Source organism: Monodon monoceros, unplaced genomic scaffold, assembly GCF_005190385.1.
Source record: "Monodon monoceros isolate NGI ecotype Baffin Bay Population unplaced genomic scaffold, NGI_Narwhal_1 Super_Scaffold_9, whole genome shotgun sequence".
Classification (NCBI taxonomy): Eukaryota; Metazoa; Chordata; class Mammalia; order Artiodactyla; family Monodontidae; genus Monodon; species Monodon monoceros.
Window position 1 is genome coordinate 12,252,628 of NW_021703786.1, and position 18,797 is coordinate 12,271,424.

General features: G+C 41.7%; 1 protein-coding gene across 1 annotated transcript in view; it reads left to right on the forward strand.

Moving 5' to 3' along the window:
* LOC114888947 (leucine-rich repeat-containing protein 37A3-like) overlaps positions 1 to 16,716 on the forward strand; it is a 43,066-nt gene extending 26,350 nt beyond the window's left edge. The window contains exons 8-12 of the mRNA XM_029211633.1: positions 6,112 to 6,230; positions 8,239 to 8,517; positions 8,785 to 10,046; positions 10,411 to 10,547; positions 16,581 to 16,716. Of these exons, the coding sequence (XP_029067466.1) occupies positions 6,112 to 6,230; positions 8,239 to 8,517; positions 8,785 to 10,046; positions 10,411 to 10,547; positions 16,581 to 16,716 (1,933 nt within the window). The remainder of the gene's footprint in view (positions 1 to 6,111; positions 6,231 to 8,238; positions 8,518 to 8,784; positions 10,047 to 10,410; positions 10,548 to 16,580) is intronic.
* Positions 16,717 to 18,797: the final 2,081 nt, after the last annotated feature.

The following is an 18,797-nucleotide window of genomic DNA, read 5'->3' on the forward strand; positions in this document are numbered from 1 at the left end:
ATAAGATTTTTCACCTGTTTTTTTTTTTTTTTTTTTTGCGGTACGCCGGCCTCTCACTGTTGTGGCCTCACCCGCCGCGGAGCACAGGCTCCGGATGCGCAGGCTCAGTGGCCATGGCTCACGGGCCCAGCCGCTCTGCGGCATGTGGGATCTCCCCGGACTGGGGCACGAACCCGTGTCCCCTGCATTGGCAGGCCAACTCTCAACCACTGCGCCACCAGGGAAGCCCTCATTTGTTTTGTTCTAGAAGTTTTATAGTTTTATGTTTTACATTTAGATCTTTGAACCAGTTTGAGTTCATTTCTGTATATGGTTTGGATGGAAGTTCTTTTTTTTTTTTCTTTTTCACCTGGATATTCAATTTTTCCAGCATCATTTGTTGAAAAGACTATCGTTTCTCCACTTAAATACTTTTGAACCTGAAAGTCGGTTCTCCACATCTCTCTTCTTTCTATTCTGTTCCTTTGATCTTTTTGTCTATCTTTACACTACTATCACAATGTCTTAAAGGTGTAGCTTCATAAGCCTTGAAATCAGTTACTGTTAGTTCTTCAACTTTGTTCTTTTTCAAAGTTGTTTTAGTTATTCTAAATTTTATTTCCATATGAATTTTAGAATTAGCTTGTCAATTTCTATAGAAAAGCCTACTGGGATTTTGATCTATAAATTGATTTCGGGAGAATTGATGTCTCAACAATATTGAATCTTCTGATCCATGAATACTTTATATCTCTCCATTTATTTAGGTTTTCCTTAATTTCCCCCAGCAACATTTTACAGTTTTCAGTGTGCAAGTCTTTTACATCTTTCGTCAGATTTATTCTAAATATTTTATATGTTTGATTCTATTATACATAGTATTTTAAAACTTTGATCTCTGATTGTTTGTTGATATAAATTAATCTTTTTGTATGTTGATCGTGTACCCTGCAAACTTGATAAACTCATTTGTTAGTTCCAGTAGTATTTTTGTAGATTCTATCAGGTTTTCTACATAATCATGTTATCTGCAAATAAAGATAGATTTACTTCTTCCTTTCCATTCTGAATATCTCTTTTCTTTTTGTTGCCCTATTGCACTGGCTAGAACCTTCAGTGCAACGTCAAATAGAAGTAACGAGAGCAGACATCCTTGCCTTTGTCCTGATCCTGGAGAGAAAGTACTTTGTCCTTCACCATTAAATATGTTAGGTATTTTGTAGAAGTCATTTATCAAGTTGAGGAAGTCTCCTTCCTTTCCTAGTCTAATGAGGGCTGTTCTTTTCTTTAATCTGGAATGGATGTTAGATTCTTTCATTCTTTTCCTGCATCTATTGTAATGACTATGTGATTTTTCCCTTCTTTTCTTTTCTTAATTTGTTTCCTTATTTTTGGCTGCATTGGGTCTTCTTTGCTGCACGCAGGCTTTCTCTAGTTGTGGCGAGCAGGGACTACTCTTCGTTGCAGTATGCAGGCTTCTCATTGCGGTGGCTTCTCTTGTTGCAGAGCACGGGCTCTAGGTGCACGGGCTTCACTAGTTGTGGCACATGGGCTCAGTAGTTGTGGGTCACGGGCTCTAGAGCGCAGGCTCAGTAGCTGTCGTGCACAGGCTTAGTTGCTCCATGGCATGTGGGATCTTCCCAGACCAGGGTTCAAACCCATGTCCCCTGCACCGGCAGGTGGATTCTTAACCACTGCCCCACCAGAGATGTCCTGATTTTTCTTTTTTAGTGTACTAAGTTGGGTAAGTTGATTTTCAAATATTAAAGCAACCTTTCATTCTTGAGATAAACCCCACTTGGTCATGATGTATCATCTTTTTATATATTATTGGATTTGATATGCTAAAATTTTGTTAAGAATTTTTGCCTCTGAGTTCATGAGAGATATTGGTCTATAGTTTTCTTGTAATGTCATTGTCTAATCTTGGTATAGTGAAAGTTGGCCTTATAAATAAGTTGGGAAGTATTCCCTTCTCTTCAAGGTTCTGGTAGAGTTTGTGTACAATTGGCATTATTTTATTCCTTAAATGTTCGGTGGAATTTATCAGTTAAGCCACCTGGACTTGAAGCTTTCTTTGTTGGAAGGTTTTAAACTGCACATCCAATTTCTTTAATATCTTTATTCTTGAATAAACTTTAGTAGTGCATGTCTTTCAAGGAATTTGTCCATTTCATCTTGAATTTATTGGCATAAAGTATTCTATAATATTCTCTTATTATCCTTTTAATATCTATAGTACTTTTCTATTTTGCAGTTTATTTATTTCTACTTTGATCTTTATTGTGTTCTTTCTTCTCTTACTCTGTGATTAATTTGCTCTCGTTTTTCCAGTTTAAGGTGGAAGTTGAGGAAGCTGAGTACAGCATTAGCATATCCCACATGTTGACATAATATGTTTTCAGTTTCAGTGAGTTCAAAATAGTTTTTGATTTCCCTTTTGATTTCTTCTTTCTAACCACAAAGTTACTCAGAAGTGTGTTGTTTAGTTTCCAAATATTTGGAGCTTTTTCAGCATTTTTCATTTCTAATTTAATTCCATTGTGGTCAGAGACATATATTGATTGACTAAAATCCTTTAAAAAAATTTTAAAGTATTTTTTTAAGTTATTTTTTTGCTGCGTTGAGTCTTTTTTGCTTTGCCTGGGCTTTTTCTAGTTGCGGCGAGCAGGGGCTACCCTTCGTTGTGGTGCACCGGCTTCTCATTGGATGGCTTCTCTTGTTGCAGAGCACAGTCTCTAGGTGCGTGGGCTTCAGTAGTTGTGGCACACAGGCTCTAGAGTGCAGCCTCAGTAGTTGTGGTGTACGGGCTTAGTTGTTCTGCAGCATGTGGGATCTTCCCTGACCAAGGATTGAACCCGTGTCCCCTGTGTTGGCAGGCAGATTCTTAACCACTGAACCACCAGGGAAATCCCAATTCCAGTATTCTTAATCTTTTGTGTAGATCCATATTCCAATCTGGTGTCATTTTCCTTCTGCTTAAAAATACTTCTTTTAACATTTCTTATAGTGAAAGTCTACTAGTAATGAGTTCTTTCAGCTTTTGTATGTCTGAGATAGTCTTTATTTTGCTTTTGTTTTGACAGATGTGGGTATAGAATTCTAGCTTGATAGAATTCAATTCACTACTTTAAAGATGTTATTCCACTGAGTTCTCGTTTACATTGTTTCCAACAAGAATTCTGCAGTCATTGTTATCTTTGTTCCTCTGTATGTAGTGTATAGTTTTTTCCTCTGGCTGCTTTTAAATTTTTCTCTTTATTGCTGGTTTTGAGCAATTTGATTATTTTTTGTGCCTTGGTGTAGTTTTGTCCATGTTTCTTATGCTTAAAGTTCATTGATCTTCTTGACTTTGTGTGGTTTTTTGTTTGTTTTTTGCGGTACGGGGGCCTCTCACCGCTGCGGCCTCTCCCGTTGCGGAGCACAGGCTCTGGACACGCAGGCCCAGCAGCCATGGCTCATGGGCCAAGCCGCTCCACAGCATGCGGGATCCTCCAAGACCGGGGCACGAACCCACGTCCCCTGCATCGGCAGGCGGACTCTCAACCACTGCGCCACCAGGGAAGCCCACTTTGTGTATTTATAGTGTTTACTAATGTAGAAAAATTTTGGGTATTATTTCTTCAAATTTTTGTATTTCTCCTCTCCTTCATGGACTCTAAGTACACATGTATTAGACCACTTGAAGTTGTTGCACAATTTGCTGATGCTTTTTCATTTGTGTTGTTGTTTTGTTTTGTTACACGTTTTGTTTCATTTTGAATAGCTTCTATTACTATGCCTTAATGTTCACTGACCCTTTCTTCTGCAGTGCCTAATCTGCCATTAACCTCATTCAATGTCTTTTTCATTTAGACATTGTTTTTAATCTCTAGAAGCTCAATTTGGGTCTGTTTTACATTTTCCATGCCTTTACTTAACATTTTCAGTGTTTCAGTTCAGTGTCTGGGTTTCTTAACAACTGAAATACAGTTCTAATAACTTCTCTTCATGTATAATAACTTTTTTTGTGTGTGTGTGGTACGCGGGCCGCTCACTGTTGTGGCCTTTCTCGTGGTGGACCACAGACTCCGGATGCGCAGGCTCAGGAGAGCCCCATGTGTAATACCTTTTTAAATGTTCTTTTCTACCAATTCTAACATCTGTGTAGATTATGGGTTAGTTTTGATTGGTTGCCTTTTCTCCTCAGTATGGGTCATATTTTCCTACTTCTTTGCATGCTTGGCAATTTTTCATATGATAACAGATGTGAGTTTACTTTATTGTGTGCTATATATATTTATATTCCTGTAAAATGCTTGGGCTTTGTTTTGTGTGAAATTAAGTTACTCAAAACAATTTTATTCTTTTACATCTAGCTGTTAAGATTCGTTGGGTAGGAGTCCAAGTAGCCTTTAGTCTGGAGCTCATTATTTGCAAATACTGAGACAAGTCCTTTCTGAGTATCATGAGGTTTTCCAGTCTGACTTGTAGGAACAGGTACTATTCCTACAACCCTGTGTGATATCCAGTTATTCTTATTATTAATCCTTTCATGTGGTTCTTTTCCTGGCATCAAGTAATTCCTCACACAAATGTACTGACCAATACTGTGTTGAATTCTCAAGAGATCCCTCTGCATACTTCCAGAGTTCTTTGTCTGTGCACTTCTTTTCTCTCTGATACTCTGCTTTGTGAACTCTAGTTACCTTGGTTTTCCCAGACCCTCAGCTCCATTTCCTCAGTCAGGGAGTACACCAGTCTCGGCCTGGACTTCTCTTCCCTGTACCATGACCTGGAAACTCTCTCAGAGAAGTAAGTTAGGGCTATTATACATATCACTTCATTCATTTTCCATCTCCTGGGGATCACTGAACTGTATTGCCTGAGGTCCAGTTTCTTGAAAACTGTTGTTTCATATGTTCTGCCTGATGCTTTCATTGTTTCAGGTGGGAGGTTAAATTGGTCCTTGTTACTTCATCTTGGCCAGTAGCCAATAACATTCTTTAAGTCTGTTTTATTTTGATACAGGGTCCAATTAAAGATTAGTCATTGCATGTCATATCTTTGTTTCCTTTAATCTAGAATATTTCCCTACTATTATTTTTTTGGTCTTTTATGACATTGGCATTTTTGAAGAGTCTAAGCCAGTTGTCTTGTAAATTGCCCCACAATCTGGATTTGTCTGCTTCCTCATTTGATTCAAAGTAAACGTTTTGGGGAAGAATACTATATAGGGGATGTATTCTTCATACTTCATCACTTCAGGTGGCCCAGTGCTAAGTCTGATCACTTGATTAAGGTGGTATCTTCCATATCTCTCCATTGTGAAGTTATTTTTCCCCTTGGTAATTGATAAATAATATGAGGTGCCATACTTTGGGATCAGTGGAGATCCTACTTTCAAACAACTCTTCACCCAACTGTGCATCAATGATAATCCTTGTCTGAATTGATTATTACATTGATAGTTGCAAAATGACACTTTCCTAATCTATCATTCCTTTTGCATTTATTAGCTGACATGATTCTATAAAGAAGAGCTCCCCCACTTTTCATTTGAAGTATCATTATGAGCTCATGTGCTTTTTTTAAAATTAACTATGTTATAACTTATTATAATGATCATGTTATTCTTTGGAATGTTCCTTTTGTCTAGATTTGGCCAATGTGATCTCTGTTATTGTTTAACCAAATGATGCTTTTTTATTACGAGAATAATTTCTAATATATTACTACTGACAAATAGGACCTGAGAAAGGGACTCCAGAAGGTGCGGCCTTATTCAGACTCTTCTTAGAAGTCTGCCTTCTTCCTGTGTACTCTCAACCCAAAGGCTTTTGGGTTGGAAGGAGATACTTCTGAATCAAATTACAGATCAATGTCACCCAATTCTAATCCCTATTCCCTTTTTTCTAGGAATACCATACCTACTGCCATCCTAATCCTTCTGTTGGGCACCTCTCTCCTCCTCTATATTTATTTACAACAGTCAAGAGCAGCAATTGGCCAACCGACATCTATCCTTTTCTCCAGCCCATGAGCCCCAAGAACTCCTTTTTGCACTGGTCTGTGGTGGCCTTGGACTACCCCTTCTACCTACTCAAGTAACTCTTTTATCACAAATTTAATTACCAATGTTTCCATTTATAGGATCTTACCTAGCCGTATGGCCTGCTGCCTCTGCCAATTTAAAGATACTATTGAGGTTGTCTGTAAGACACTCAAGCTGCGTTGTGACAGTGAATGCCTGACAGACATGACACGCTGTGGTGAGTCTCAATTGTGGGATAATAAATTTTTAATTTAATTTTTAAAATTTTAATCAAGGATGATAAATGTTAAAATTAATGATGTAATTGCATTATTTTAATTCATTCATTCAGAGTTCCAGATCCCTAAGTTTCTAAGAACCACCCCCTTGCTAAAAATCAGATTCTTGGTTACATTATTAAGCTAATAATAGCTCAGGTACCTTGTTAGCTTAATAATGTAACTGATCCGCATACATAAAGGAACGAGAGAAAGGAATGGAAGGGGGAAGGGAATTAACATCAATGACCACATATCCTATGCTGTGCTCTCTGCAAATGAGAACTTATCCATATAGCGCATCACATTTTGTAAACTGATTTATATACATTAAGTCTCAGGTACTCTTTGTCTCATAGGAGAGGTGTAAATATATTTTTGTTTATTTTGTGTGTTTCTGCAATCTTATAAAGAGTACAGGTGATGCTGTTCTATGTCCTATTTGGAGCCTGAGATTTTCTGGTTCAGAAGCTGCTACCTAGCCCTTCTAATGGATGGGAGAACTAGTTTATTCTTAGACTGTCTAGCTCTGAGCTTGCTCTGAATCTCAAGCTTTTCTATCCACAAAACACTCAGGGGGTTTCAACTATTTTTCTATATATTAGATTTATTGGCACTAACTTGATGACTTCCAAAATGTGCTTTCATGCCCAGGTAGCTTGAATACAAGTCTCTTTCAGTGATCTAGAGCACATCCTACAAATAACAGTTTGCTACTTATATAAAGACAATATTGCTGATTTTTCAACACGGTTTTTTTTTTTCTGGCCGTGCCACACAGCTTGTGGGATCTTAGTTTCCCAACCAGGGATTGAACCCAGGCCACAGCAGGGAAAGTGCCGTGTCCTAACCACCAGACCACCAGGGAACTCCCCCAGACAACTTTTTTTTACTAATTATATTACTCCCTTCTCCCCCAGATGTGGGCAGAAAAGGCATTTTTAATCTCCTTTTACAGGTGAGAAAAAACAAGATCAGAGGTGTTAAGTGCTATGACTCTAGTGCCCTGATCTCCTGTCCCCAGTTTGGGGCTCTCTGCAAGCCCATGCTCCTCCTTTCTCATGACCCTCCCCTCCTCCTTTGACCCTCACCAAAACTACTTTTAATCCTTTTGGAAGAGAAGCCCAGCTACACAATGGTACACATTACCTTCACACATTCAGAAGATTTGGATGGTTCCCCAAGTAAAGCTGGAAATATTAGAAGTAAAATGAAATGAAAGCAAAGTAGCCAGCTGAGAAAAGTTGCTTGTTCCCTTCTGCAGTTGAAGACCTCAAGTATTATTCCATTGATTTGTTGAACATTCCACATTGGCACATAATCTGGCAAATCTCTTAACTTATACCCCAGATCCCGCCCAAATTTTAGCAAAGAGCCAGGGCGGACATAGTGTTCTTTTCTGTATAGAGCCTTCTGTTATGGGCGCTGGGATATATGGAAGCAGGGACTGAGCAAAGGACTCGGTGGGCGGGTGGAGAAGGACATGTCCAGATGACGACCTGTTAGCGGCGGTTATTGTCGTGGTCATCTGTGATAGCAGCAAGACCACAAGCACACTGAGGGGGTGGAGAGAGGAAGCCTCACCCTCCCCTGCCCCTGAGGCAGGACGGGATGGGGTATATGAATGTGAGGAGTCACAGTAGATCTGCAGAGAGCCCAGCTGAGTAGGGGAATATTTGTCTTCCAGCCTTGCCTTTCCTTGAGTTCTGGCCCCTGGGAGCCAGTGGAGTAATGCTGAACATAGTTACTATATTTCACGCTACAGAATTTTCTGAGTAGATAGCCCCTTTTTCAAGAGATATCTTTTTCACATTTTGTTGTTGCCAGTCATAGGCTTAAGTGCGGGTTTCTTTTTCTCCTCAGTGGCGCTCAAACTTTGACTGATTCCTAATTTATTTGGCTGTGGACTGACAAAAAGCTGTCCCATTAGTTTTCGATGATCAAAAACAGTCCCTTCTTTTTTGACAGATGAAGAAACATCTATAGGGAATGCAGAAGGATCGTTGATGAAGGTGTTACAAGCCCGCAAGAAGAACACCACCACTGAGCTGACTGTTGAGTCCGAGAGGGCGTCGTCAGAGAAAAGTGCTGTCAGCTTGTCAGGCTTCATGAATGAGCAGCTGGCCTTTAATAATAAAAGTGATATTATCAGTGCACTAAATTACATACTGCCCTATATCCCAAAGGGAAATCTAGGAGATGTGGAATCAACATTATTACCATTCATTCAACTTCTTTTCTCAAATACACCAGATGGAGATATGCCGCAGGGCCTTTTGAAAGGCAATACAAGGAGCCCTTCTGTTAAACCTGTAGCCAAGAATTCAACTAATAAAAACAAATTGAGGAAACTCCATTTTGCGGAAAATTTGTTAGCTGCAGAAACTCAAGAAAAAGTTGATGAGGTTAAAAAGGAAGAAAAACCTGCCACGCGTATGCGTTCCAACATTTCAAGTGCCACGTTTAAACGCTACATCTTTCAAAAGAAATTGCAAACTGCCCAACCACAGAAAGACAGCCTAGCAAAGATTGAGAGTACAGAGGAAAGGCTGCTGACAGCGAACAGGGTCCTCAAGGGCCCAAGGGGCATACAGAAAATGCACCTCAAAGCAGTGGGAGATGAGAGCGTCAGGGGGAAACAGAATGCCCAGCCATCTGAGGCGAACACTGCTGAAGAAAGAAGCCTCAGGAGGCCATCCCCAAGAAACCTGAAACAGCTTCTCATGGTTCAGAGTCCCAGGAAGCTGGTGGGAAAGTCCTCCAATGCAGAGTCTGCATTCATAAAGGAACACAAGGCAGCAGGCTCCTCTTCCCTGAAACAGTACTTCAAGGGCAGGCCTTCTGCCTCCATCCCTCCAAAATCCTCATCTGAGGTTAAAAGTAGATCAAAAGACTTATCCAACACTATTCATGTTTTAGAGGATGCGAAGGCTAGAATTAGAAATATTAAGGACTTCGAACTAATCTCACATTCTGGAAACAAATACATCTTCCATAAAATTAGGTCTCATCGGGTCCAAAGAAAACCCAAAGGCAAAAGGAGTCGAAAGTTCAGAAAGAAAAGTTCACTCAACAGAATGATGCTTGCAAGCCCTCCGTTCTCTGTACTGAGGAGTCTCATAAATTCCCCTCCACAAGAGGCTCTTTCATCTTCAGAAGTGACTTCTCAGGAAAAGCCTTTTCCAGAATTATTTTCCCTTTCAGACCCTTCTACAGAAAACACTACTTCAGGAAACAATACTGCACACAGTGTTTCTGAAGAAATTATTTCTACAGGAAGCTCCACTCTGCCAGGAGGAACCGGCCCTGGAAACACTACCCATAGGAGCGTGTCCCCTGCACATTCTACCGTTGCTGCAGACAGCAGTATGCCGACTGTTCAACACACCAACCAAACACGATGGGAGGACCACAACACGGGCACTGAATTATCCTCTAAGGCCGCAGGCTTCGCTTTCCCAGGGCTCACATCCCCGGGTGACCAAGTTGAAACTCAGCTAAACCAGCAGCTACGGTCCCTCATCCCCAACAATGACGTGCGAAGGCTCATTTCTCATGTTATCCAGACTTTAAAAATGAACTGCTCGGAGACCCACGTGCAGCTGGCCTGTGCCAACCTCATCTCTAGAACAGGCCTCCTGATGAAGCTTCTCAGCAAGCAGCAAGAAGCAAATGTGTCCGAAGCGGAATGGTATACGGACCAGTGGAAAGCTGACAACTATATCAGTGAGAGCACAGAAGCCCAGAGTGAGCAGAAAGGGCAGGAGTCAAGTGAGGTGAGGATAACCCCTGACACATGGGAGCTGGACTTTTACTCAGTTTAGGACACGCCATTAACGTGCCCAAGCAGGAATGCCACGGGCTCCTAGTCTGTATCTTATCTTCAGCCATGAAACGGGCTAAGACAGTGATCTCCCACTTTGCTCATTTAGACAGTGTGCCACTCTTCCTAGGGTAGACGAGAAAAGGCATAACACAAGATATATAAATTGTAGAAGAAAATGCTAATGATAAGATTAATAACATTAAATTTATAGTAGTTTAAGAATAGTTAGCTATTGTTTAGAATAGGTTTAAGAATAGTAAGTTTTCATCCCTTCTATCTCCTTGTTTTTAAAAAATTGTTATTTATTTTTTTAGCTCACAAAAGAAGTTCCACGATATGGCTATAACAACAAACTCATCTTGGCAATATCCATATCTGTAGTAGTGACGATTTGGGTTACAATTCTCTGTCTCATTGAGGTAAGGACAATAATTAATTCAGATTCAGAACCCACAAACTGAGAATTAAATCCACCTTTCCACCTACTACTACTTGATTCTTCTCTTTAGTCATGAGGACTGACATACACTTTGTTCTCTTACTGAAAAGTATATTCCTAGATGTTTTTTTGTGGGTTTTTTTTTTTGGTTGCATTGGGGCTTCATTGTGGTGCACGGGCTTCTCATTGAGGTGGCTTCTCTTGTTGTGGAGTACGGGCTCTTGGCGCGTAGGCTCAGGAGTTGTGGCGCACGGACTTAGTTGCTCCGCAGCATGTGGGACCTTCCCAGACCAGGGATCGAACCCATGTCCCCTGCGCTGGCAGGCGGATTCTTAATCACTGTGCCACCAGGGAAGTCCCCACAGGATTTTTAAAGGAACTGCACTCCCAGGAAATCTCTATGGAATTGGATCCATGATAACAAGCCATTGGACTATTTTGACAAGTTAAGTTTATAAGAAGGCCAGAGTTGACGTGATAGTAAAATTCCTTCAACTCAAAACACTATGCTGATTTGATGTACTCACCAGTCACTCTCATTCTACTTTTGATTTCTTTCCTTGTTGGCTGAAATGATGAGAGGTATACGATCTCCAAAGTCATGGAGCTATTAGTCACCCTGGGAGCGGTAAAAGGACATTCCTAAAAGATAAAAGTGTGATATTATCAATTTCTTAGGTTTACTTAGCATCTTTCTTCTCCGGTGTATTAGGAATTGTGTAGATAGGTTCCATTAAACCACTGCAAGTAAAATCCTGCAGCAGGCTACCCTAAAGTATGTCATATTTATAGTAGCCTATTCCTGGAGGTAGCCTGTCTACCTTTTGTTCAGTTACACAGTGGTTTATTACTTTTCCCCACAGGCAGTTGCTAACATTAAAAGAGTGGTTTTAATAAGCTGACAATCTTGATTCTACCCTACGAATCCAACCTGCTTTATTTACCTTTTCTCTTTTAATGGCCTCCCTCCATTCCAGCCAAAGCAGCTCTTCACTATACGCTCGTTACACCATACCCATTCCTACTTTGGTCTGTGCCTTTGCCCATCTAAAATTCCTTTATTTTGCTTTGCCTGTGGAAGTCCTATGAATCTCTGAAAAGCCAACTCAAGTTCAGATATCTTTCTTCATAAAGACTTCCCTGAATACTCCAGCCCTCCTGATCCTAGTCCTGTGAGGTTTGTCACCATTTCTTAGGGGCCATAGCAAAGCAGTCGCCTCCCCTCAGAACTCAAAAAAGTGGTAAGCAGTTTTTTAAAAGGCAGCCGCCCAAGAGAGAAACACCAAGGTTAGCACATCATGGAGCTGAGCAGAGATGTGTAAGGACCAATGGCTTCCTGGCCTAGCAGACTTGAATAAAACCTGACATGATATACAAACTTCTAAAGAGAAATGTGTCTGTCTGCAGGAGGGTTGGCCAGTAGTGAAAGCATAGAAAAGGTGAGGAGAGACCAACATGGGCAGTGCCCATCCTCACATTGCCCGAGAGCAGAGAGGGCACCTTAGGCAGCATAACTGAAGAGTCAGGCCCACTAGCCAGGCCGTACCTGTTGAGGAGATGGACGGATCCAGCTACCTCAGGCCTTCCCATTGAATTCTCGATTCAGCCGATTCCTTTTCTAATTCTGTTCTCACCAAGTAGCCTTCGATTGTGTGATTGTGCTTTAATGTGCCACGGAGGCCTGTCTCCACAGAAGGTAATTCTCTCATTGTGTAGACACGGATGCCCTGTGTGTAGAACAGATGTATTTCTCATTGTCAAGTAATAATTTGGCATTCTGAGTTTTGATCACTCCTGTGATGTTGATAAAGTGCGACGGCCACAACAGGAAGACGTGAGTTCTCCCTTGGTGAGGAAGAGTATGATTTCTGAGCCAGGAGGCTGGGGACTGGCAGGGGGTCAGCTTGCTAGTCATTGGCCATTGCCCAGACTGTACCCTCTACATCTCCAGGTGGCATATGGCCTTTTGCTTTTTTAGAATTTCTGGAAAGTCCCCTTTTTATTGTTTTTAACTTCTATGTAGTTTAACCTTCCATTTGTTTTGTTTTGTTTTGGCCTGTGGGATCTTCGTTCCCCAAGTAGGGATTGAACCTGTACCCTCGGCAGTGAAAGCGAGGAGTCCTAACCGTTATTTCCTCTCCCCACTTATATGCTAAGCTTTTTGAGGACAGGGGCCATGCAGTGTTCTTCCTATGGTAGACAATAATGGGGTTCAACGGAAGAGACATGAGGCATTATGTCAATTCCACAGTGAGGAATAATGCAGCCGAATATTTATTTGAAGTAGCATAGAGTCCAGCGATAGACCCATGTGTTCTTAAGACTTTTGAAATGTCATGTTTTAATATTCGAATCAGTGGAAAAAAATGAATTAATGGTGATAGAATAGCTGCCTAACTCTTTGGGGGGTAAATAATAGCAGATCCCCATTTTTCATCTTAAATAAACATATTTCCATAAATGTGAAGAAAGACCACATAAAGGTATTAGAAGAAAATAAAAGCAATATTTTTATAATCTTATGGTGCGGAAGAGCCTTCAGAGCCTGATCCCACAAGCAGAGCCTTTGATATATTCCACCATCTTGTCTGTGACACCAGCTTAGCATTGATTCATGCCAAGCGTAAGGTGAAGAGTTTTCCATATATTGTCTGATTTAATGCCCACAGTCCTGTAAGGATGATATTACTATCCCTCCTTCATAGATGAAGGAGACCAATGTAAGGCCCCAGTGGCCAAACCAAAAGCAGAAGCAAGTTTCACCCGACTGCAAAGCTTGTGCTCCCTACTCCACTCTTTTGTCGTGTCTCCTTAGAGACAAAAACACTGGAAAGATTCGAAACACTGAAATTCAATGAAAGCCAGTATTTCTTTACTATGAAGAGTTGTTTGTTAGTTTGTTTGTTTGTTTGGGGGTGGCGGGGTTTGACCATGCTCTGCAGCTTGCAGGATCTTAGTTCCCTGACCAGGGATTGAACCTCAGGCCACAGCAGTGAAAACGCCAAGCCCTTACCACTGGTCCACTAGGGAACTCCCAAGAGTTTCATAAGTCAACAAGAAGAAGACAAAGAGTCAAGGGGAAAAGGGGGCAAGGGCTGTGAAGAGTAGGAGGTGTGTTGACAGTCTGCCACCATATCTGCCCGTCCTCTCCTCATGGCTCATGTGGGATGGGTTTTGTTAGCGAGGCCTTTGTCACCTCATGACGTAAAAATCATCTCTAATATTTTCTTCAAGTACTTTTATAATCTGTCTAGAATTTGTTGTATTTCTTTTTTAGTGTGGTTGAGGTAGGGGATCTAACTTTTTCCCCCTACATGAAGATCTAGTTGTTTTCAAATCTTTCACTGAATGGTTTATTCTTTCTTCCCTGGTCTAATATACTATCTTCATCTGGACTCTATTCTGTGATCCAGTTATCTTGTCCTGTACCAGTACCAGTATCACACTGCTTAATTCTAGTTGCTCTATAACATATTTTATATCTGGTAGGGCAAGGTCCTACTCTTTGACCTTCTTTTTCATACATTTCATAACTATTCTTACATATATTCCCTACCAAGTGTCAGCTGGCTAGGTTTTATTTAAAAATTATTTTGGATATAAATGGATTGCATTGAATTTGTAGGTTAATTTGAGGAGAACTGACCTCTTTACAACATTCTAAGAGGATGGTATCTCATGCCATGTAAGTACTTCTTCTTAAGGTCCTTCAGAAAAGTTTTAATATTTTCATCACATAGGTCTTACAAGTTTTTGGTTAAGTTTATTCCTAGGTACTTTATGCATTTTTATGGATATAGTAAGTGGGATGTTTCTTCTGTTTTTTAGTTAGTTATTTGTGTTATATGGGAAAGCTATTGAGGCTTATATGTTGATCTCTTGATTTTGTATGGAGCCATCTTACTCATGTTACTTCCAATAAAATTTCGGTTGATTCTTTTGGTCTTTTTAGGTCCCTCATTTCATTTGCAAATATGTTTGTCTCTTCCTTTCCAATACTTCGTTTTTCTTATCTTACTGATTAAGACCTCCTCCACAATGATCAATAGTAGCAGTGATCATGGGCATCCTACTCTTGTTCTTGACTTTAAAACAAAGCTTAGGGGCTTCCCTGGCGGTGCAGTGGTTGAGAGTCCGCCTGCCGATGCAGGGGACACGGGTTCGTGCCCCGGTCCGGGAAGATCCCACATGCCGCGGAGCGGCTGGGCCCGTGAGCCATGGCCGCTGAGCCTGCGCGTCCGGAGCCTGTGCTCCGCAACGGGAGAGGCCACAACAGTGAGTAGGCCCGCGTACCGCAAAAACAAACAAACAAAAAACAAAAACAAAGCTTAGGTTTCTGCTAGATACTTTTATTTTCTTCTCCTACTTCTAAGAGTTTTTATTAGGAATTATCTGTTGAACGTTATCTAAAACAGTCAATAAAATATATCGCCGGCTGCGTGCAAGACCCTAAGTTAGTTACTGTGGAAGAGTCAAAGGATTTTTAAACAGGGCAGAATTCCTTTCCTTAAAAAAGTTATCATCTCACTGGGTAGATAAGATTTAAAGTAAAAAGGAATGAATAAGGATTTGGAAATAGTTGTAATGGATAATCGTGATCATGTTTTCTTTCAAAACAGACTTATTCTCATAAAACTGCAAGAGAGGAGGATAAAAGAAGAAGCAGAAGGTAAATATTGGTCTTTGAAAGCAGAATTTTACGACTAGAGGAGAACTTAGCACTCATCTATTTCAATTTCCTCACTAAAGGCAGGAAGAATGTTTAATTACCCTAATGGTTTACCCTAATTTATGTATCAGCAGAATTAGCTCCCCAGCCCAAGCTGAGTTAGAACAGGACTGGCACAGGTTCATCTGCTTTCACTAGTCCTTTAAGGAAAGAGGGTGGACGGGCAGGGGTTTTGGTTGTACCTGTTCCTGCTGACCTGACGCCTGGTTCCTAGGCATCAGGCCAGACCAGAGGCCTTCTAGGAGTCTCTGGGGTCGGGAGGGCCACATGGTTGGGGATGTAGGGGTTGGCCTCACTCAAAGCTGACGAAAGGTAAAACATATGAGTCCCTTCTGTAAAGTGGCAAGAAAACTTCCCGTCTCATCCTGCTGCTTTTCAGGCCCCTACTCTCTATTCCCTTTATCCAAACCTCATAGAATTTTAACCGGGAGAAACTTTAGACTGTAGTTTGTCTCATCCTTTTAGAATAAGGAACTGGAGAAAGAGAAAGGGAAAATATCTTGCCCCATGGTCATACTGCTAGTGATTATCAAAAAGAAGATGGTCCCTTTCCACTGAGGACTTCTCTGCTGATCCCACTGTGCTTGGGCTGTGAGCTACGTTTTATGTCACAATTCAGTAGACACATACTATATGGACAAAAGTAGTTTCTGAAACAAACTTATTGTGCACTCTGATTTTTCTTCTATTCTATTTGTATTCAAAAAGAGTATTTTGTGTTTCCCTGCTGGTCATGGCCTTTAAACTGATTCCACTTTTCACTGACCCCTCAGTGATACCCTGCAGTGTGAAAGTCAGAGAGCTATAGATAACTTTGCTTGTTGGGTTCACGTGTTTACTTGGTGTGATTCAACTTACAGGATAGAGCAGCCAGGAAAATAAAAGCACCTTCTCCCCACACCCACACCCCAGCAAATGCTGCATGTGCGACTAAGTCCGAAGCGGACTGGTGTGAAGCGCATCTAGAGAGTAACGTGTTTCTGCCCAGCGCCGTTGTGCAGTGTTTTCACCGCACGAGGGCACTTGGCCAAGGGCCAGGAAAGGTGAACGGGGCTGAAAATCCTGCCTATACTCCATGCTAAGCCACATGCAATGGTCTCCCCGGAGACACTGGGGGGCCATTTTGGACAGACACAGAGAACTTCTGGAAGGCCAGCACGCATGGAATGATTTTCAAGATCCCGGGCCTGTGGTGATTTTGTTCATTGTGATTATGGACTGAGGTACCCGTTTAGTCCTAATAAGACCAGAGATAACACATTGTGAGAGAGGTGAAAAATGACATGTAACGCTAACTGTGTGTGTTTTCCTCCAAGGGGCTTTTTTCGATTTCTGCTGTGTAAGAGAAGCTCAGGGGAAAGTGAGAGTCAGGTAAATTTGAGGAGGATAAAGAACTGTGGCCAGAGAAAGCAGGGGAGATGCAGAATTAATATTTCCCTTTCTGTGTTCTAGGAGGGCTTTTTCGGGAGAAGGCGGCCACTTTGGCTTAGGGATACGTATAGGCCCCTCAACGCCACACGCATGGAAAACATGGCACAAAAGCTACACGACAGGGAGTCTTCTGATGAGAATGAGATATTCTATAAGGATGCAGGGTAAATGATAGGGGACAGTATAAAATTCTCATCTAAAATGAGGAAATAAGGAAAACTGTATTTGTTCCTTTCAAAAGTAAAAGCCTTGGCATTACTCTTCTTACCCCAGGGAAGTCATCAAAGCCCCCGCAGAGAAGCTTCTGGCTGCCTATTGGATCAATGCAGAGGCGGGTGACGAAAGTTAGACTGCACACGAGACTGCCACAGAGTGAGCCCTGTTCTGCCTCAAGCCATCTGCAAATGTTATTTTCTTCTTTCTTTTTTTTTTTTATTACTTATTACATTGGCTTCTCAGCATTGCCTGTAAAAATACGTATTTTATGATATTAAAATGTATATTAAAATGTATAACCAAGTCTAACCATGTGGTGAAGGAATTAAAATGTAAATAGTTGAATATTTATATACCAATAACAAGGGCCTGCAAGAAGAAGCAGGGCTGAAACTAGAATCCCTCATGTAGCCAGTACTTCCACAAGAGGAAATGGGGGCAAAGGAGGATGAGTAGAAGGACGAAGAGGGGCTTCCCTCCCTTGTTTCCCCAGTATCATCCATCCCTGGGAACTGGAAAACATACCATCCTCAAGGGGCATAGATCATTAAATCAAATAACAATTTATTCTGGTGCCCTCTCTCTCCTGGTTCATCAAGTACCAGTTATTTACAACATGCTCGACCGCCTGCCCATAGAGGATCATCTACTTCTGGCCCCTCACGTACGGTCATTGGGGATGCGAGAATATTTGGATCACTGGGCCTCCCTCCACTGTGGAGCCAAGCCCTGACTTTTCTCCCAAGTTCTCAAACTCAGGTACAAATGTGTACCCTGTCTTGGTAGGGGGTTCTCCACCATTTCAAGCTGGTGGAAAATTCCCATTTGGTTGTTTTTTTTTCTTTAAAAAAAAATCCCAACCCTTGGATGACTAGCAGGGAGGTGCCAGAAAGACAGGGTAAAGAAGAATGTGTGAGAGCAGCCATTGCCCAAGACGGCCCTCCTCAGGCCCTGGCCTCTCCTGACCCCACTGCGGGTCAGCTGTGGGCTGCTCGGCTCCCTGCAGCTCAGCCCAGCACCAAACCTACCCACGTCCTGCCTCACCCAGCACAGGCCCCGGGCTGCATGATTCCAAGTGATTCTATAATGACAGTGCCACCCGCAGAAGGTGCAAAGGCTCTTCCACTCCTGCAAAGAAAGTCATTAATCACATTTATTAAGTCAGTGAGAGTTAAATACAGTAATGAGTAAAAGAAATTCTGGATGAACAAGATTTGATAATCTACCAAAATGACCACAGATAGTGCTGGCGGTTTAGTAACGTGAGGTGAAGAACGGTGCAAGCCACGGGGTGATAGCACACGGTCCCCAGAGGATCAGTGGGCCTGGGAGACAGCCCAGCAGGTTCTGCCGGTTGGGTGGGGTTCCAAGCAAAGCCCATCGGTTCTTCTGATTTATGTTTGCTGATGCTGCATGAGAGACATCTGTTCTCCCAGTGCCTGCCCAAGTCACCTCCCAAAGTTTCTTACTGAGAATGAAAAACAAGTGTTTTTCTCTGGGCGGTGACTTGTTGAGGCAACAAGTATTTACTGTGTTTAAGGCGCATGACTAGTACTAGTAACGATAGGAAGGAGCAGCAGCTAACATTTACCACTCGCTTGCTTGGTGCCAAGCCCTGGGTTAGGCATCTTATGGTCTAATTTAGGCCAACAGTCCGTGGAAGTATATCTTGTTATCCTCGTTTGACAGGTAGGAAACAGGGTTTAAAGAATGTAGGTAACCTGCTCAAGGGCCCAAGGCCCCACGTCCAAAAGTGTGAGTTAAGGTTGGAGCCCAGAACTGTTAGACTCCAACAGGGATGCAGAGAAGTATAAGCTGTGTTTGCCACCAAAGAGTTGATAACAATGATAATAATGAGGAGAAGGAGGCAACTGCTGTTTATTGAG